The sequence below is a fragment of the Lolium perenne genome, chromosome 6, assembly GCF_019359855.2.
Source record: "Lolium perenne isolate Kyuss_39 chromosome 6, Kyuss_2.0, whole genome shotgun sequence".
Taxonomy (NCBI): Eukaryota; Viridiplantae; Streptophyta; class Magnoliopsida; order Poales; family Poaceae; genus Lolium; species Lolium perenne.
In genome coordinates, this window is record NC_067249.2 from 62,256,986 (window position 1) to 62,271,776 (window position 14,791).

At 49.1% G+C, this 14,791-nt stretch overlaps 1 protein-coding gene and 2 long non-coding RNA genes across 3 annotated transcripts; 2 read left to right on the forward strand and 1 right to left on the reverse strand.

Moving 5' to 3' along the window:
- Nucleotides 1–261: 261 nt before the first annotated feature.
- Nucleotides 262–2,222, forward strand: LOC127308153 (desmethyl-deoxy-podophyllotoxin synthase-like). Its single transcript, XM_051338924.2, has 2 exons — nt 262–1,202; nt 1,292–2,222. The coding sequence occupies exons 1-2, from the start codon at nt 309–311 to the stop codon at nt 1,925–1,927; spliced, it is 1,530 nt and encodes a 509-aa protein (XP_051194884.1). The 5' UTR covers nt 262–308; the 3' UTR covers nt 1,928–2,222.
- Nucleotides 2,223–6,795: 4,573 nt separating this feature from the next.
- On the forward strand, nt 6,796–8,196 carry LOC127308154 (uncharacterized). Its single transcript, XR_007856306.1, has 2 exons — nt 6,796–7,122; nt 7,866–8,196. It is a non-coding gene; the product is annotated as an uncharacterized lncRNA (long non-coding RNA).
- On the reverse strand, nt 7,966–11,417 carry LOC127308155 (uncharacterized). The gene is made up of 3 exons (XR_007856307.2): nt 11,078–11,417; nt 8,428–9,213; nt 7,966–8,342 (listed from the first exon to the last, which is right to left on the reverse strand). It is a non-coding gene; the product is annotated as an uncharacterized lncRNA (long non-coding RNA).
- Between the last annotated feature and the right edge of the window lie 3,374 nt (nt 11,418–14,791).

Consider the following 14,791-nt stretch of genomic DNA (forward strand, 5'->3'; position numbering starts at 1 on the left):
CGAAATAAAACACTAAGACGCGTTTGCAACAAATACACCGATTCTTTATGGTGTGGCCGTGGAGTGCAAGCCACACAATCCGCAAGGCCGACAACAGCACACAACAAGCAGACCACCACCTCTGCCTCGATGAATATGAAATTCAGCCGCGAAAACTCAACGTGCTATGCAAGAATGGAACGAGTCAACCGTTAGACCTGTTTCCACCTCATATATAAACCACACCACGACCATAGATCCACATCACAGTTCATACGACACGCCACTTGAAGCATCCACTAAGCAAAGCAAGCTCGAAGCCAGTGGCCATGGCCGCTGATCTCCCGTCGTTCTACGTGTTCCTCCTAGTAGTCATATTACCGCTCGTCTACTTGGCATTCTCTCGCCGTCGGTCCGGCTCCGGCCAGCGGCTTCCCCCGTCGCCGTGGGCGCTGCCGGTGATCGGCCACCTGCACCACCTCGCGGGCGCGCTCCCGCACCGCGCCCTGCGCGACCTGGCGCGTCGCCACGGCCCGCTCATGCTGCTCCGCTTCGGCGAGGTCCCCGTGGTGGTCGCCTCCTCCCCGGACGCCGCGCGGGAGATCATGAAGACCCACGACGTGGCCTTCGCGACGCGTCCCGTCGGGCCCATGCTCCGCCGCGTCTTCCAGGGCGCCGAGGGCCTCGTCTTCGCGCCCTACGGCGACGCGTGGCGCCAGCTCCGCAAGATCTGCACCGTCGAGATCCTCAGCTCCCGCCGCGTCCAGTCATTCCGCGCCGTCCGGGAGGACGAGCTCGGCCGCCTCCTCCGCTCCGTCGCGTCGGAGGCGGAGGCGAGACCGGTAGTGAACCTGTCCGCGCGGATCGCGGCGTTCGTCGCGGACTCCTCGGTTCGCGCCATCATCGGCTGCCGGAACGCGGACCGCGACGCGTTCCTGAGGATTCTGGAGGAGGGGATGAAGGTCGTTCCGGGGATGAGCCTGCCGGACATCTTCCCTTCGTCGCGCATCGCGATGCGCCTCAGCCGCGTCCCCGGCATGCTCCAGCGCGGCCGCAGCGCCATGCTCGGCTTCGTCGACACTATCATCCAGGAACGCCGGGAGAACATAGCCGCCGGCGCCGCTGAGGAACAGGAGGACTTGCTTGACGTGCTCCTGAGGCTCCAGAAGGTGATGGGCTCCCAGTACCCGCTCACCACCCTGAACATCAAAACCGTCATCATCGTAAGCCTCTCTTTACAATCAACATGATCGAGCCCAACGCCGCATTTTCAGAAGGGATGTCTTTGCTTACTCGAGTGCTTCTACTGCAGGACTTGTTTGTCGCGGGCAGCGAGACGTCGTCGACGATGCTGCAGTGGGCGATGGCGGAGCTGATGCGTAACCCGACGGTGATGCGGAGGGCGCAAGAGGAGGTCCGCAGAGAGCTCGCCGGCCACGACAGGGTGACGGAGGACAGCCTGAGAAACCTGCACTACATGCGCCTCGTCATCAAGGAGACACTCCGGCTGCATCCAGCGGCGCCGCTCCTGGTGCCTCGCGAATGCCGCAGCCCGTGCGAGGTGCTCGGGTTCGACGTGCCCCAGGGCGCGATGGTGCTCGTCAACGCGTGGGCGATCGGCAGGGACCCGGCGCACTGGGACAAACCGGAGGAGTTCGTGCCGGAGAGATTCGAGGAGCGAGGTGGCAGCGCCGGCAGGGACTTCAAGGGGACGGACTTCGAGTTCGTGCCATTCGGCGCCGGCAGGAGGATGTGCCCCGGCATGGCGTTCGGTCTGGCGCACATTGAGCTCGCGCTTGCGGCACTGCTGTTCCACTTCGACTGGGATCTGCCGGAGGGCATGGTTCCTGAGGAGTTGGACATGACCGAGGCGGCCGGGATCACCACGCGCCTGAGGTCTGACCTGTTGGTGATCGCCGTTCCCCGTGCCCCGGTGCCCAGTGAGTAATAAGTACAGTATGTACAGCCTCGTGTGACATGTGTGCGTGTGTATTGCTGAGTGTTGCATTGTTCCCTGATCTTTCCGTTCATCACGTTTAGTATAAGGAACAGGCGACTGAGATTTTATAAACAACTAGTAAGCGTGCACGTGCAATGCACGTCTCGTAAAACAGCTAACACAATTTAATCATAAATCACTAATACAGTTTACATCAATATGTATCTAGATATTTGAGTGTTTGCCTTGTATTTTAAGTCTATCTGAAAAATAACAATTGCAAGCTAAACTTGCTCCTGTCCAACAGTTAAAGGTACACCTTGAAATACACTTTCGTCAAAGTTAAGTAAATATTTTCTATTTGATTATTCATTGAACTTTGTATCTTGAAAAGTGCAACATTTCCTTCTTTAAGGAGGAGAAACCATGTCGCTCTGGTTGTACTTGAGAAGTCTATGTTATTAGAATGGATGGCAAAGTTTGTTCAAAAAAAGAATGGACGGCAAAGCTCTCATATTTACATAAACAACAACCCTTTCACAAGTAAAAAAAAAATGCATATGAGTACAATCCTAATCTTCCTCCTCTACGGCAGGTGGTAATATTGGCTTTTTTAGCACATGCAATGGTAAACCAAGAAACTGTTGGAATGATAAACCAAAGATAGGCAACAAGTAGCGCTCAAAATTTGAACCAAATAGCAGAATTGTTTAAAAATCTGGAGCGCACAACTGCCATTATACCTAAAATTATCAAACCAAAACCCACATGAATTTGCGCAAAGCATGTGTTAACTGACATAGATTCAATCAGAATACATTATAAAGCTCCCTAATATTAGATACAAAAATATCAGTACATACATATGATTTTTACCCCGAGAAATCTAGCTGCTGCAAGATTTTGTACAGTAATGTCTTCATATAGAATACAATTTGAACTCACATAGTTCATTAATTTGAACTCTCTCGTAGTGTCTCCATATAGCTGCTGCTGCAACACATGATGGGATCCAAACGTGTAGCAAGACCAACTTCCAATCTTTCTTGTATGTTTCTCCCAATACCTTTCTTTCTTAGTCAAATTCAATTATCCAAAAACATGCCTGATAAATTGCAGCAGGGATCCAAAGATTTGGCAGGGCCTGTAGGGTCATCAAATACTTTTTTATCACAAACCGCTGAACTATAGTTATTTTTAGTTCTTCGTGTCAGGCTGACAACCTGGAAAAATTCGGAAAAAACAAATCATCATCGTACATGGCAAGCTGATTGACAAAATAAGTTTATCAGATATCATACATCCTGCAAAATTTTCCTTAATCATATGACACCTGAAAGAATCATATGGAAGGGATGCCATCTGATGAGGTTTAATTTTTTTTCTAAATAATCATGGTGAATGTATAATGTAGAATTAGTAGAGAAAGGCATACTTAGGCGCAAGAAATACAACCACTGCAAAAGAAAAACTAATGCAACTATGAAGAAAGAAAAACTTGCATAGACCTTAGAAGCTGGCGCAAAAATACATCTCTTAGAGTAAATTCTTTGGCTCTCGAAACAAAAATTATTTTATTTACAACCAGAACACTTGACGATACAGTAGCAAAACGATGCACCAAGAAAATTATGTTCTATGTATGGTGTTTCACCTGAAATTGTATTCCAAGGGAAAAGACAACACATGCCAGCACAACAACAGTTTTAATACTATCCAACACAATTTTATCTGTTGCAATTTACTGTAGAATTAATAGTTTTTATCTGTTGCACTTTGAGTTTCACGACAATTTTGAAACTTTTGTAACCACAGTTCTAGCAGATCGAGCACACAAGATTGTATGTAAACTTGACTATGCTTATGGTGCTCAATTACCCGTAGGACACAAGATGGTCATGCACTCTCGGCTAAACCTGAAGTATGAAGATGTCTACCATATAATATGTTCTCGACAATCTAAAAATCCTTATAACATGTCTTAAAAAAATCAGAAAGAATAGATCTATATCAATACTATCCAGAACATTCCTTTTAACGATCTAGCCGGATGTGATTTTAATTATGTGTTGCTCCTCCATTTTGTAGAAGTGAAACTATTTATTAAAGATCCTTGGTTAAAAATGTGGGTTATAAGTTTACATACAAGATTTTGTTTTCTCCCAATATCTACACTTAATAAGTCACTTCTTCCTATGAAATTCAATTTCATGCCCCCAACTTGCATCAGAACCATAGCACATATAACAGTATATGACATATTTGCAGTTGGATTTTTCCTTTTGGTCGTGGTTATAGTCTAGAAGTAGTAGTAGCTTAAATGCACAAAGACTATCTCCTTTATAATATAACTTGGTTCGACAAGCCCATGGTGACATAAGCAAATTACTCAGTATAATTACCCCACCTGCAAGTCCAGTGAAGCAGTGGTCTCGGTGTCCGCCAGGAATAAGAGACTCATAAAGGTTGTTGATGCAAGTTCTTTGGAGTCTGGGGTTAGGGCACCTCCGACAGCAGCATAGGACCCGGCTGCCAGAGCCGAGCCTACCGTTTTCGGCAGATGCCCTGACTGTGTGACAAGCATGTGAAATTTCCTTGCTGGTGCCAGATGCATTTCATGGATCTGCCTCTCCTCAACCTCATTTTGCTGCATGTTATGCTGGCTATTCTACTTTAAATGTACCATTGAATATAGAAATATTTATACTGCAGGTTCCCTTTCTGTTTATATGTGGATTATGTTGTGGACAAATAACACAGGTAACACATGCAAAGAGAAAACAATGAGATTAAATAAATGCAGTAGGGAGGTTTCTAGCATATCAGCTTTCTCTTGGACAATAAATCTTTTAGATATGATCATGTAACCTGTGTGTATAGGTGTATAGACAATGAATTTCCTAGGATGGCATATATTCTTAATATTGTAATAAGGTCTTCAACAACACACCTTTGGCAGATTCACACAGTGCAAGGCACAACCTTGTTCTTGCATGTTCTTCAATCCTCAGAGAATGCCAACTCAAGCTAGTACTGGCGGCTCTCTCGACCATCGTCAACAACAAGAAATGCCACGGAGTGTTATAGGTTCCTGTGAAAAAGAACACTAACAAAGGTGAGTTATGCTTCAGTGATGGGTAGATTTAAAGCTAAACAAAAGATGCAGACGCCTTGACAACTAAAGGAAAAATACAAGTTTTACAGTGATTGGCATTTTTAACAACCATCCATCCACCTCGATCCAACGGTAATAAAAAGACGGAACCAAATTGACGGAACCAAAAATGTAGGACCGGAACTAAAATCTGTGGGACCGGAACCTCCGATAAATTTTACGAACTTTATAAAAAACGAGCGTCCTTTAAACGGATGAATCATCAGATAAGACTGCACACATCTTAAAGCAACCAATTAACATATCTGCACACATCTCATGTAAATTGAGGCATATTGTATGGAAACTGCTGGGCGTCCCCCGGGGGATCTGATTTCCCAGCCCCCGGGTCGCCAACCGTCGGATCGGCCATCTTAGACGGTCAGATCTGCTTTTACTGAATGTAGCAAAAAAACACCTCCCGGCAGCAAAAAATAACCCCGTTTTTGCTACAATGTAGCAAAAAACGGTTCAGTCACGAAAACAACTGAGCTCGCCGGAGACCTCGCCGGAGAGCTCGTAGCAAAAAATTATGCTATTATAGCAAAAAAATGCTAAATGTAGCAAAAACCAATATCATCAGAAATATTGACGGAGACCTCGCCGGAGACGCTCGTAGCAAAATTTCTATACGAAAGTAGCAAAACAACAAAAAAATTATAGCAAAAAAAATAGCATCACATCATTTTTTACAAGGTCTCTGGCAAGATCATTGCTATTGTATCAAAACAGACTTCGTCCCATACATCACCGAAAATACTTAGTAGCAAAATATATATACTAACATAGCAAAAATATAGAACGGTTGTAGCAAAAAAAATCTAGATATTACAGCAAAATTCACGTAATGCATATCGCAAGCCGTCGGGCAAAGAAGGATGGCCGCCGTGGGCAGCAACTTGGCCCGCCGTCAGCAGCAACGAGGGCCGCCGTGGGCAGCAACTTGGCTCGCTCATGGTAGCACCGCCAGCTGCCGCTCGCAACACCGCATGGAGGAGGAAAGAAGATGGAGAGGTTGGGGCGGCACATGGCGTCCTCGCCGCAGAACGAGGAGGCAGGGAGAGGGAGGGGCAGGGGCAATGCGCTCGCATATCTGCAGGCCCGCGGCGGGACGGCTCGCCGGATGACGCCCGTGAGGAACGGAGTCGCCTGCAGACGCCGGCAGCCACACGCGGTGCAGAGGGCCTCTACGGCCGCGACACGTCGCAGCCGGCAGCGCCGGCGATGGTGGAGGAGGCCCGTGGAGGCGGCCGGCACACGGGAGGCTCGGCGCGGGCACCGACAAAGGATGCAACGCGGCCGCGCGCAGGGGAGGCTCTGCTTGGGCTCCGATGAGGACGCGGCACGGCGCCTGAAGGAGGAGGAGGTCGGGTGCTGCGGCCGGTGGCGAGGGCGGAGAGACTGCTGGGGGAGGAGGTCGGGGGAGGCGGGCCGGCGGCGAGGCGAGAAGCTTGACGCAGCGGGAAGGCGCGGTGGCCATCGACGGGGGTGGCGCGGTGGCCGTCGGCGGGGAGGGTGCGGTGGCCGTCGATGGGGAGGAACTCATCCAGTGTCGCCGGCCATGGTAGCGTGTGGCGGCGCATCGAGCAGGCGGCGTTGATTTTGTGAGCGAGAAGAGATAAGGTAGTTGTCTTCCACACGTTTTTCTCGCCAGGATGTGGTGGAGCTGCTTCCACGTGGGATACGCTGGAGGATTAGTGTCCGCACGATGCGTTCGATCCAACGACCCAGGAACAGAAGGTTGCTAGCGCGTCAACCCCCGGGGGAAAGCAATCATTTTCCATATTGTATTCACCGATTCATCCTCTCGTCTCTATCTCCCTTCTTACCATTCATCCTCTTTTAATCTCTCATGGCCTCCCTCCGACGATCCCTGGGCGGCGACGGCTAGAGCTCCGAGGGCGGTGGAGGCCGACGGGATCGAGAACGGCCAGAAGGAGACGGAGCGGCATCTCTCCCCGGCGATCTCTGCACGGCAGCGGCTGGAGCACCGAGGGTGATGGCGGAGCTAGGTGAGGAAGGAGAGGGCGGCACCACAACTTCAGATCCGGTATGGTCCTCTTTGCTCTGTATGAATTGCTTGAAAACGATCACGTATCCCCTCTCCTTTTTCCCCTACCACACCCTGCCCGCGATGCGAGGGAACCTCCATCCTGCCCATGACCCAACGTGATTCCTCCGCCGCCGCGAGCGAGGCTGCACGCAAACAAGCTCCCGCCTCCATTTCCTATCGCCCAGGACTGAAACAGCGCCATATCCCTGCCACTATTGCGGACCTAGCTGGGGAAGCCGCACTGACGCCCACGCGCCGGTGGGAGACGCACCAGCCGCTGTTGTACTTCCTCTTTCCATGCTTGTTGTCTGCCATCCCCAATTCGCTGTCGTTAACAGTGGCCTAAACCAATTTCGTTTCTCGAATCTTGATTTAGATATGAGCACAATTAGATCCAATGTATTTTGAACCGATCCTTTTTGGACAGGTCCTCACATATTCAGTGTGTTTGGTGAATGACTCTACGTGGTAGAGTACAGTACAGCTGTTCAGCAGTATATGAAGAATTAGCTTCTGCAATTTACTTCTGAAATTCCAGATGTATTTGTTGACCTCTATTCATCTCCACAAATATAAAAGCAGTTTGAAATCTTTTTTTTTGCGTGTTCTTTTTCGCGGAAAGCAGTTTGAAATCTAATTAGCTTGAAGTTCAGTTAGTACTCGATCTGATATATACAACGCTTGTCTCCGTTGGGTACTAATCCTTTTCCGTTGTCTTATTTTGCCATGTGTTCGCACAGCCAGCTGGAAGAGTCATCCAGATTTTCTCCCCGGCGAGGAGGTGACAGGGTGGTGGGGCGGTGTTTCTCCCTGGTGACCCCTTGGCGACGGTGGCTAGAGCACCAAGGGCGACTACGGCTGGAGCAACGAGGGCGGCAAAGGCAGACAGGATCAAGAGAGGCAAGGAGGAGACAATTGTTGATGGCAGTCATCCAGATTTTCATGCAACCATTCGATCTATTTTATCCTTTTATGCTTAATATGTACTAACAAGGTCAGAACATCTCAAGTTTGTAGCACATGCTCTAAGTTTCACGTATAGAAAAAAACACATGAAGTGCTTGAACACAAGACTTTTATGTAACATACGAAACTAGCCTATCCTTATTGGGTGCAAACAGAAAAGTCTTGTTGAGCAGCGACCGTCTCTCTGGGCTGCCCCGTGCCATCTACGCGATGTTTGCATTGTTCCTGGGGTCTATCTGCATCAACTGGATCTACGAACAACGTGTTGCTAATCAGTAAATATGAAGTAGGGTGCTATGTTGAACGCATAATACAACTAATTAGCACATCACTCACTGTTCTCTTTGATCATATGATGAGAAAGCAGCTGCAATCATGTTTCGAAATTCTGCAGAGATCCTTTTGTCCCCCACCAGCACCATTTCTATCTACTGAAATCACACTTCAAGCTACATAAATCAAAATGCATAATCTTTTATGCTACTGTGAAGTGTAAACCTCATGTTCTGAAACCAAATCACTGTTGTAGTGTAGTGCATATAAACGTAGACTAGATAAGTACACTAGAAGATGTTCAACATTACGTTTGTAGCCTTCAGATTTTGCGGCATCAAATATACTGGGAAATCTGATCATGTTAATCGCTGCCATCGAGTTTCCAGAGGGTTCTGCACCATCATAGTCTTCTTTAACACGCAAAAGGACAGAAGGGTAGCCTTCAGATTTTGCGGCATCAAATATACTGGGAAATCTGATCATGTTAATCGCTGCCATCGAGTTTCCAGAGGGTTCTGCACCATCATAGTCTTCTTTAACACGCAAAAGGACAGAAGGGTCTTCTCCGGGAGTGTTGAAATAGGTCCCTCCTTCTTTGTCCAACAGAAATTCATCCTGGGAGTGTTTGTAATTATGGAAAAAGGCCTAATCATCTAAAAAATGCTGGTCATTCCGATAACTATGATGTAACCTTTAGAGTTTATTATTTACAAAGTTTGCTGCCTTTTCCACAACTTGAGGATATTCTGCTGGACAAGTTTTCTCCTTTGCTCTTTTCCGATCAGTTTTTCCATCACATGTATTCAAATGCACCTGTCGTAGAGTTTGCTCTCGCAGCTTGTTGACCTACACAACAGAAACAATAATTAAAAAGAAGCCGGTCCACTTTCCCCTCCCCTCTCCTCTCGTTCCCTCCGCTCCTTTGAGAGTCCACCGCCGTTCCAGCCCAGATCCGGCCGCTCTCGACGCCGGCGCTCGCGCTGGTGCTCGTAGAGATGCGCTAGGATGCTGGCTCCACCTCTGTAGTAGTAGGTCTAGGATTAGGTCTAAATTTCCTTGTATTTTGTCCCACGTGGTGACTGGCGTCATGCCGATGTGGAGCTCGCCGGCGTCTGCGAGAGGCGCCTGGTGGATGGTGATGTCTTCTCTTCTGCTTTTGGTGCTCCCATGGTCGGAGCCAAGGAGGGGCAGCGGAGAGCTTCGCCCAGTTCTAAATAATCTCGCAGGTCTTGGTCCTCTATCCCTGCTTCCTTCAGATCTCGATGGCAGAGATGGTCTGGAGGCAGAGATGGAGCAGTTGTGGGCTAGGTCTTCGCTGTCCTGGCCCTGGAGCTCTTCTTTCTGCGTGGACTTCACGGTGATCTTCGACATCGCCGCGATCCTTGGCCAAAAAGGTGGCCCTTCATCTACCTCCAATGCGGAGGCCCTTGCAAGGATTCAGCGCCGGAGCTCGACACCCCCAGGAGGCCAAGTGGTGCGTCCCCGGGTTCTTGGTGGTGGCCGGTGTGTGGATTGCTTCGCTGGAGTGGAGTTCTCGAGCTACCTGCTCTCTGAACTTGGCGGAATCGCTTCGAGTTCGCCGGCGACTGGTGGCAGAGGTGCCCAAGTACTTGATTGCGTTTTCTCTTTTTTATCTAGGGTGCTTTGTGTAAATGTGGTGACCTTATTCTCGAATCATAGGTCCTTTACGAGAAATGTAAAAGGTCACCACTCATCTTGTACCTGCCACGTGTTCCTTAATTGAGCTCCTCTCGGGTCTTTTGACCCCTCTTGTTCAAAAAAACAGAAACAATAATTAATGGCACCCACAAAAGAAAATTGGAAAGATTTTCTACCTCTAATTGAGTTATGTACTAAGGTTAATCATTTCCTGTACATGCACGATTCTGAATCAATGTTAACCTGAACCTCTCAGTCTAGCAAGGTATCAATCTGACTACTATGTGAATGCCTCTGGTGCTGGCATCCATGTAACTGAACCATGTGTTCAGAATAAAAGCTACAGTACTTAGGATCTAAACTAAGTGCTGCCTAACTGAAGCGCATGTTTAAAGTTTTCCCTAGTAAGATGGGTTTGTCTCTTCTGGTTCTATTATTCTGGTTGAAAGTTAGCCTCTCTTACGTGCATAATCAAGTCGGCCTGCCTGACGTTGCATTACAACTTCGCAAGTAACTAGGTGAAGGCTCCATTTGGTATTGTTGTGGCTTGTGATGACCTTACTTGATTGGACTGATTATCGAATCTTAGTGCTTGGCAGGCTGGATATCCTTAATCAAATTGATATTTAATGTATTATTGCATAAAAAAATACTAGATGAAATGTCAAAAACATTTACTGGGTAGCACAATTTATCAAACTTTAATCGGTTTTACCAAACAGATCAAAATAAGCACATGCATCAAAATGACCACAAACTGAACAATGCCCAGACTGAAAATTCCAAATAGGAACATCCATGCTCCAATTACATTTTTTCCTCTCTGGACGAGCACCCTTTTTACCAAACATGAATTCCTAGATCATTTGAAGCCTACATGTCTGGAGGATATTTTTTCAGTGTATGGCATTTCGCTTTTGCCAACTGAAGGTCTGAACGAGATATTCAGCTTATAGCTTGCATTTGCATTATGCAGTAAACAGTTTTTCAAGATTATGCAGTGGATTCACCGTAAACAGATTATGTTTTAAGATTTTCACAGTAAACTGACCTCCCAATTGATCCCGCGGGCGACGAGGGCCGACTACGATACTGATGTTGTGGCTGGCGGCTCCGATCCCGCCGGTGAAGAGAGCGGCGGCGGCCGGGATCCGGCGTGATGAGGAGAGGGCGTCGTACCACCTGGCTACGGCGGGTGGATCACAGGAGTGAGGCAGCGGGAGGGGGATACGGAGGAGGGGTGATGCGGCGGCGGCGGGAAGGAGGGACGGTGGAGGGATGATGGGGCGGCTGGCAAGAGGATGCGGCGGCGGCGGCGAGCAGGAGTTCGCTCGTCCTGGTTAGGCAGGGAGAGGAAATTTCTATTTTGACTTGGAGAATTGTTTTTTATCTATGAGAGTCAAACGACCGCTAGCATGTACGGTTTCTAATTGAAAACATCATAATACTTATAACTCGTTTTAATCAACGGTCACAAAATTTTTGTATTGACGGAACCGGAACGGAGCCAAGGTTCCGTGCCAATCACCGTAAAAGAGCTCAAGGAAAAAAACAAAATAGAAGCAACCTCACGAAAATTGCATAACATTGAAATAGTTTTACTGTGGAATGGTAAGGTCAGTATGGATTCCAAAAACAAATCTTGATTCATGAGTTGTATTCTAGAACAACTCTTTATTCATGAGCATGAGATAAAAAAAAAACAGGGTTTGTGCACAGAATTTGGGAGTGATAAATTTGGTAGTTTGAGGATATGTGGAGTGATAAATTTGGGTGCCCCAGCTTGGGCAGCGGCAACAACTCCTAACATCACCGCTGCTCACTGATCTGCCTTGGAAGCCACCGGGACATTCAGCTGCATCGCCACTGGTCAGCTTCGGCAGAGCTGGCTCTAGACTTGGTTTCATCTTTCAGAAGCAGCAATTGGGCATACCACCTTTGACCAATGGTATGTTTTGTTCCAGAAGATTATTACACGCGGTATTTGTATTCCCCTGTATAGGTATTTTCATTAGATCTTTAAACTGGGTATGCTCCCCTGATCAACACAGATATGCTACTGCACAAGTACAGACAGATATGGCACTGTGAGCGGTAAAACCCATTTAACTACTTTCTGGGAAAATGAAATTGAAATTATAATTCTTTTCTACAGCTTCTTCTAACACATGAAAAATAGTAGGATAAGCATGAACATTCATCTGGCAATTTCTAACAAATTATATATATTTGATTACCAGGATGGAATAGAGGTAGTTGTAAAAAAATGGATGTCGGTCTCTCAGTATCAACTGAAATAAGACTGAAGTGATATGGACCATATATAAATGCATTCACTACAAAAGCCACATTCGACCATGTTTTTCTTTCCTTCTTTGAAACAACAAATACTCATTAACATTCGTCAAATATCTATAGCAAACTACAGATTACATCCTTTAAATAAAAATGAATTGTGGTTTGAAATGACTACTGATGTTCACACTTCAGAGATGCTTACAAAGTACGATATAAACCTAAATTTTTCTCTGAAATTAACTGACAAAAACAGAATTTCCCTGCAAGTAACCATTGTTCCATCGCTTGACGTGTCTCTGCTCAAATTTAAGGCGCCGAACCTGAAGATAGTGCGGCAACCGGCAGGGAAGTTGTGGAGTGGCGTGCCGGTGTCGTCGGCGTCTCGGCGTGGAAGGCGGCCTCGCTTCCACAGCGCTTCCACAATGTGGAGGGTGACCCCGATTCCACGGTGCTTCCTTGGCAAGGAAGGTGGCTTCGATTCCCTGGCGTTTCCCCGACGTTGGGGGCGTCTCGATTCTGCAGTAATTCCCAGGCGTTGAGGGCGCTGGCTCGCTTCTCCGGACTTGACCGCACCCATCCCATCGAAGGCGGGCTTGCACGGTGGCGGCAACGGGCAGGCTTCCGTGGTGACGGCGACGTAATCAGAAACCGGCTCGCGGCAGCGGGGGCGGGGGCGCCAAGAAGACATGGAAGTGTGGGGGGATCGCGTGTAGGGCGAGTGGGCGACGGTTCCGTAAAAAAAGTGATGCCTCTCGCTCGTTTGGATTCGCTGGTGCGGGACTGTGGGCGATGGACAATGGTCCGCTCCGAGACGTTTTTACCGTAGGATATGTTCTGTATGGTCAAGATCATTTGGATCACCACCCTCTCTTCCTTTTAATAGTAGTGGTGATAACATCTACGGAATTTCTTTAGGCCTTGTTCGATTAAGAGAGTGGATTTGGTAACCGCGTGTATACGTGAGCACCCATCCATTACCGTTAGATTCGCTTTGACATTGTGGCCTCACAAACGGACACCAAACAGCCGTTAACCTGCTTTTTCAACTGGAAGACGCTGTTTCGCTAGCAACACAGCTGCCCACCACACGACGATTGAGTGGGGCACGTCTTATTCTCTTCCCCACCTACACCGCTTCTTTATTCCAACGAGAGGGTGCTACTGCTCCCATGGGAGTGGACGGCGATGCTCCTATGGGAGTGGACGCGGCGGCCAGCTTCACGTCGGTGAAGGATGAACCGGCGGCGTCCGACGGCCCGCCGCCAGCCGGCGTGGGGGTCCTCCGACAGCGAATCCAGCGGCGTGTTGAACGACACGGACGCGACCGACGCCACGCCGGCGGCGGAGACAACGCCGGCTCCAGACGCGGGGCCGCCCTCCTCGGCGTGCCCGGCGCGGCGGTGGCGGAGCACGCGCAGGTGCACGCGGCTCATCAGCCCGAAGCTCCGTGGTGGCCTCCCCGGCGGAGAAGACTTAAATCCCCTTTTCTGATTGTTGTTTGCTATATGAACCTATGAATTAAGATTAAAATGTTTCTGCCTAGGAATGGCATAAATCATCTGCAATTCTGAAAAGAGAAAAGGAGCAGGTCCGTTCCAGCCATAGCAGCACTGGCGGCCACTCTCTGGCTCCTCGTCGGTGACTCGTATGGCCGCCCAAACGGTGCCGCCGGCCAGGGCGAACTGAACGACACCGCCTCGGTTACGGACGGGGAGCAATACAGCAAGAGCCGTGAGATGCGAGCAGCGCCAGAGCAGAGCCTTGAGTTGGACGAACCTGCAGTGGACGCCGTCTCCAGGTGAGGGTGCATTGAATCATATGCACAACAAATTTCATAGAATTTAATTGCAAAAAGAGCAGGCAGTGAACAAGATATCAGGCACATCCTCGTTTGATGTGTCTTTATGGACGAAGGTTACAGTGAGAGTAGTTGTTCCTGCCGTGGAATCACAGGACACAACAATACATCAGAAAAAAAAAATCGCCAGCAGCTCCACTTCGGCGCAACATGCGTGGACGAATTTGAGAATATAGTTTTCATGGAAACACCTCCGCCTACTCCTCCATGGCGGTGCCGGCCATGGCGCGGAATCCAGGCGCCCCCCGTCGAGCTGGTGCTGCACGGCGAGCTCCGGGCTGAACTGCCCCCCGCCTCCCGCGCACCTCCAAGGTCCGCGCCCGCGACACCAGTTCCCCGCCGTAGAACGCCGCCGGCCACCATGTCCAGAGCTCGGCGGACGAGGCCGCGCTGTCCAGAGCTTGGCGAACGAGGCCGCGCTGGCCACCGGGCCTTAGGTCCTCCGTTGCCAATCGCGCCCGCGCGCATTGCGGCCGCCGCCCGCTAGCCCCGCTCAGGGCACTGGCGCAAGGGCCGGGAAGCTGGGCCACCGTATTGGCACCGGTGGAGGAAATCCAGGGGTGAGAGATGGGTGGAGCGGGCGATGTTGGGAAAGAAGTGATGGATGGG

Bases quoted from the DNA above. Each gene is read 5' to 3' on its own strand.
- LOC127308153 (XM_051338924.2), top strand. From the start codon at position 309: ATGGCCGCTGATCTCCCGTCGTTCTACGTGTTCCTCCTAGTAGTCATA. The intron at 1,203-1,291 runs GTAAGCCTCTCT...CTTCTACTGCAG, and splicing joins ACATCAAAACCGTCATCATC to GACTTGTTTGTCGCGGGCAG.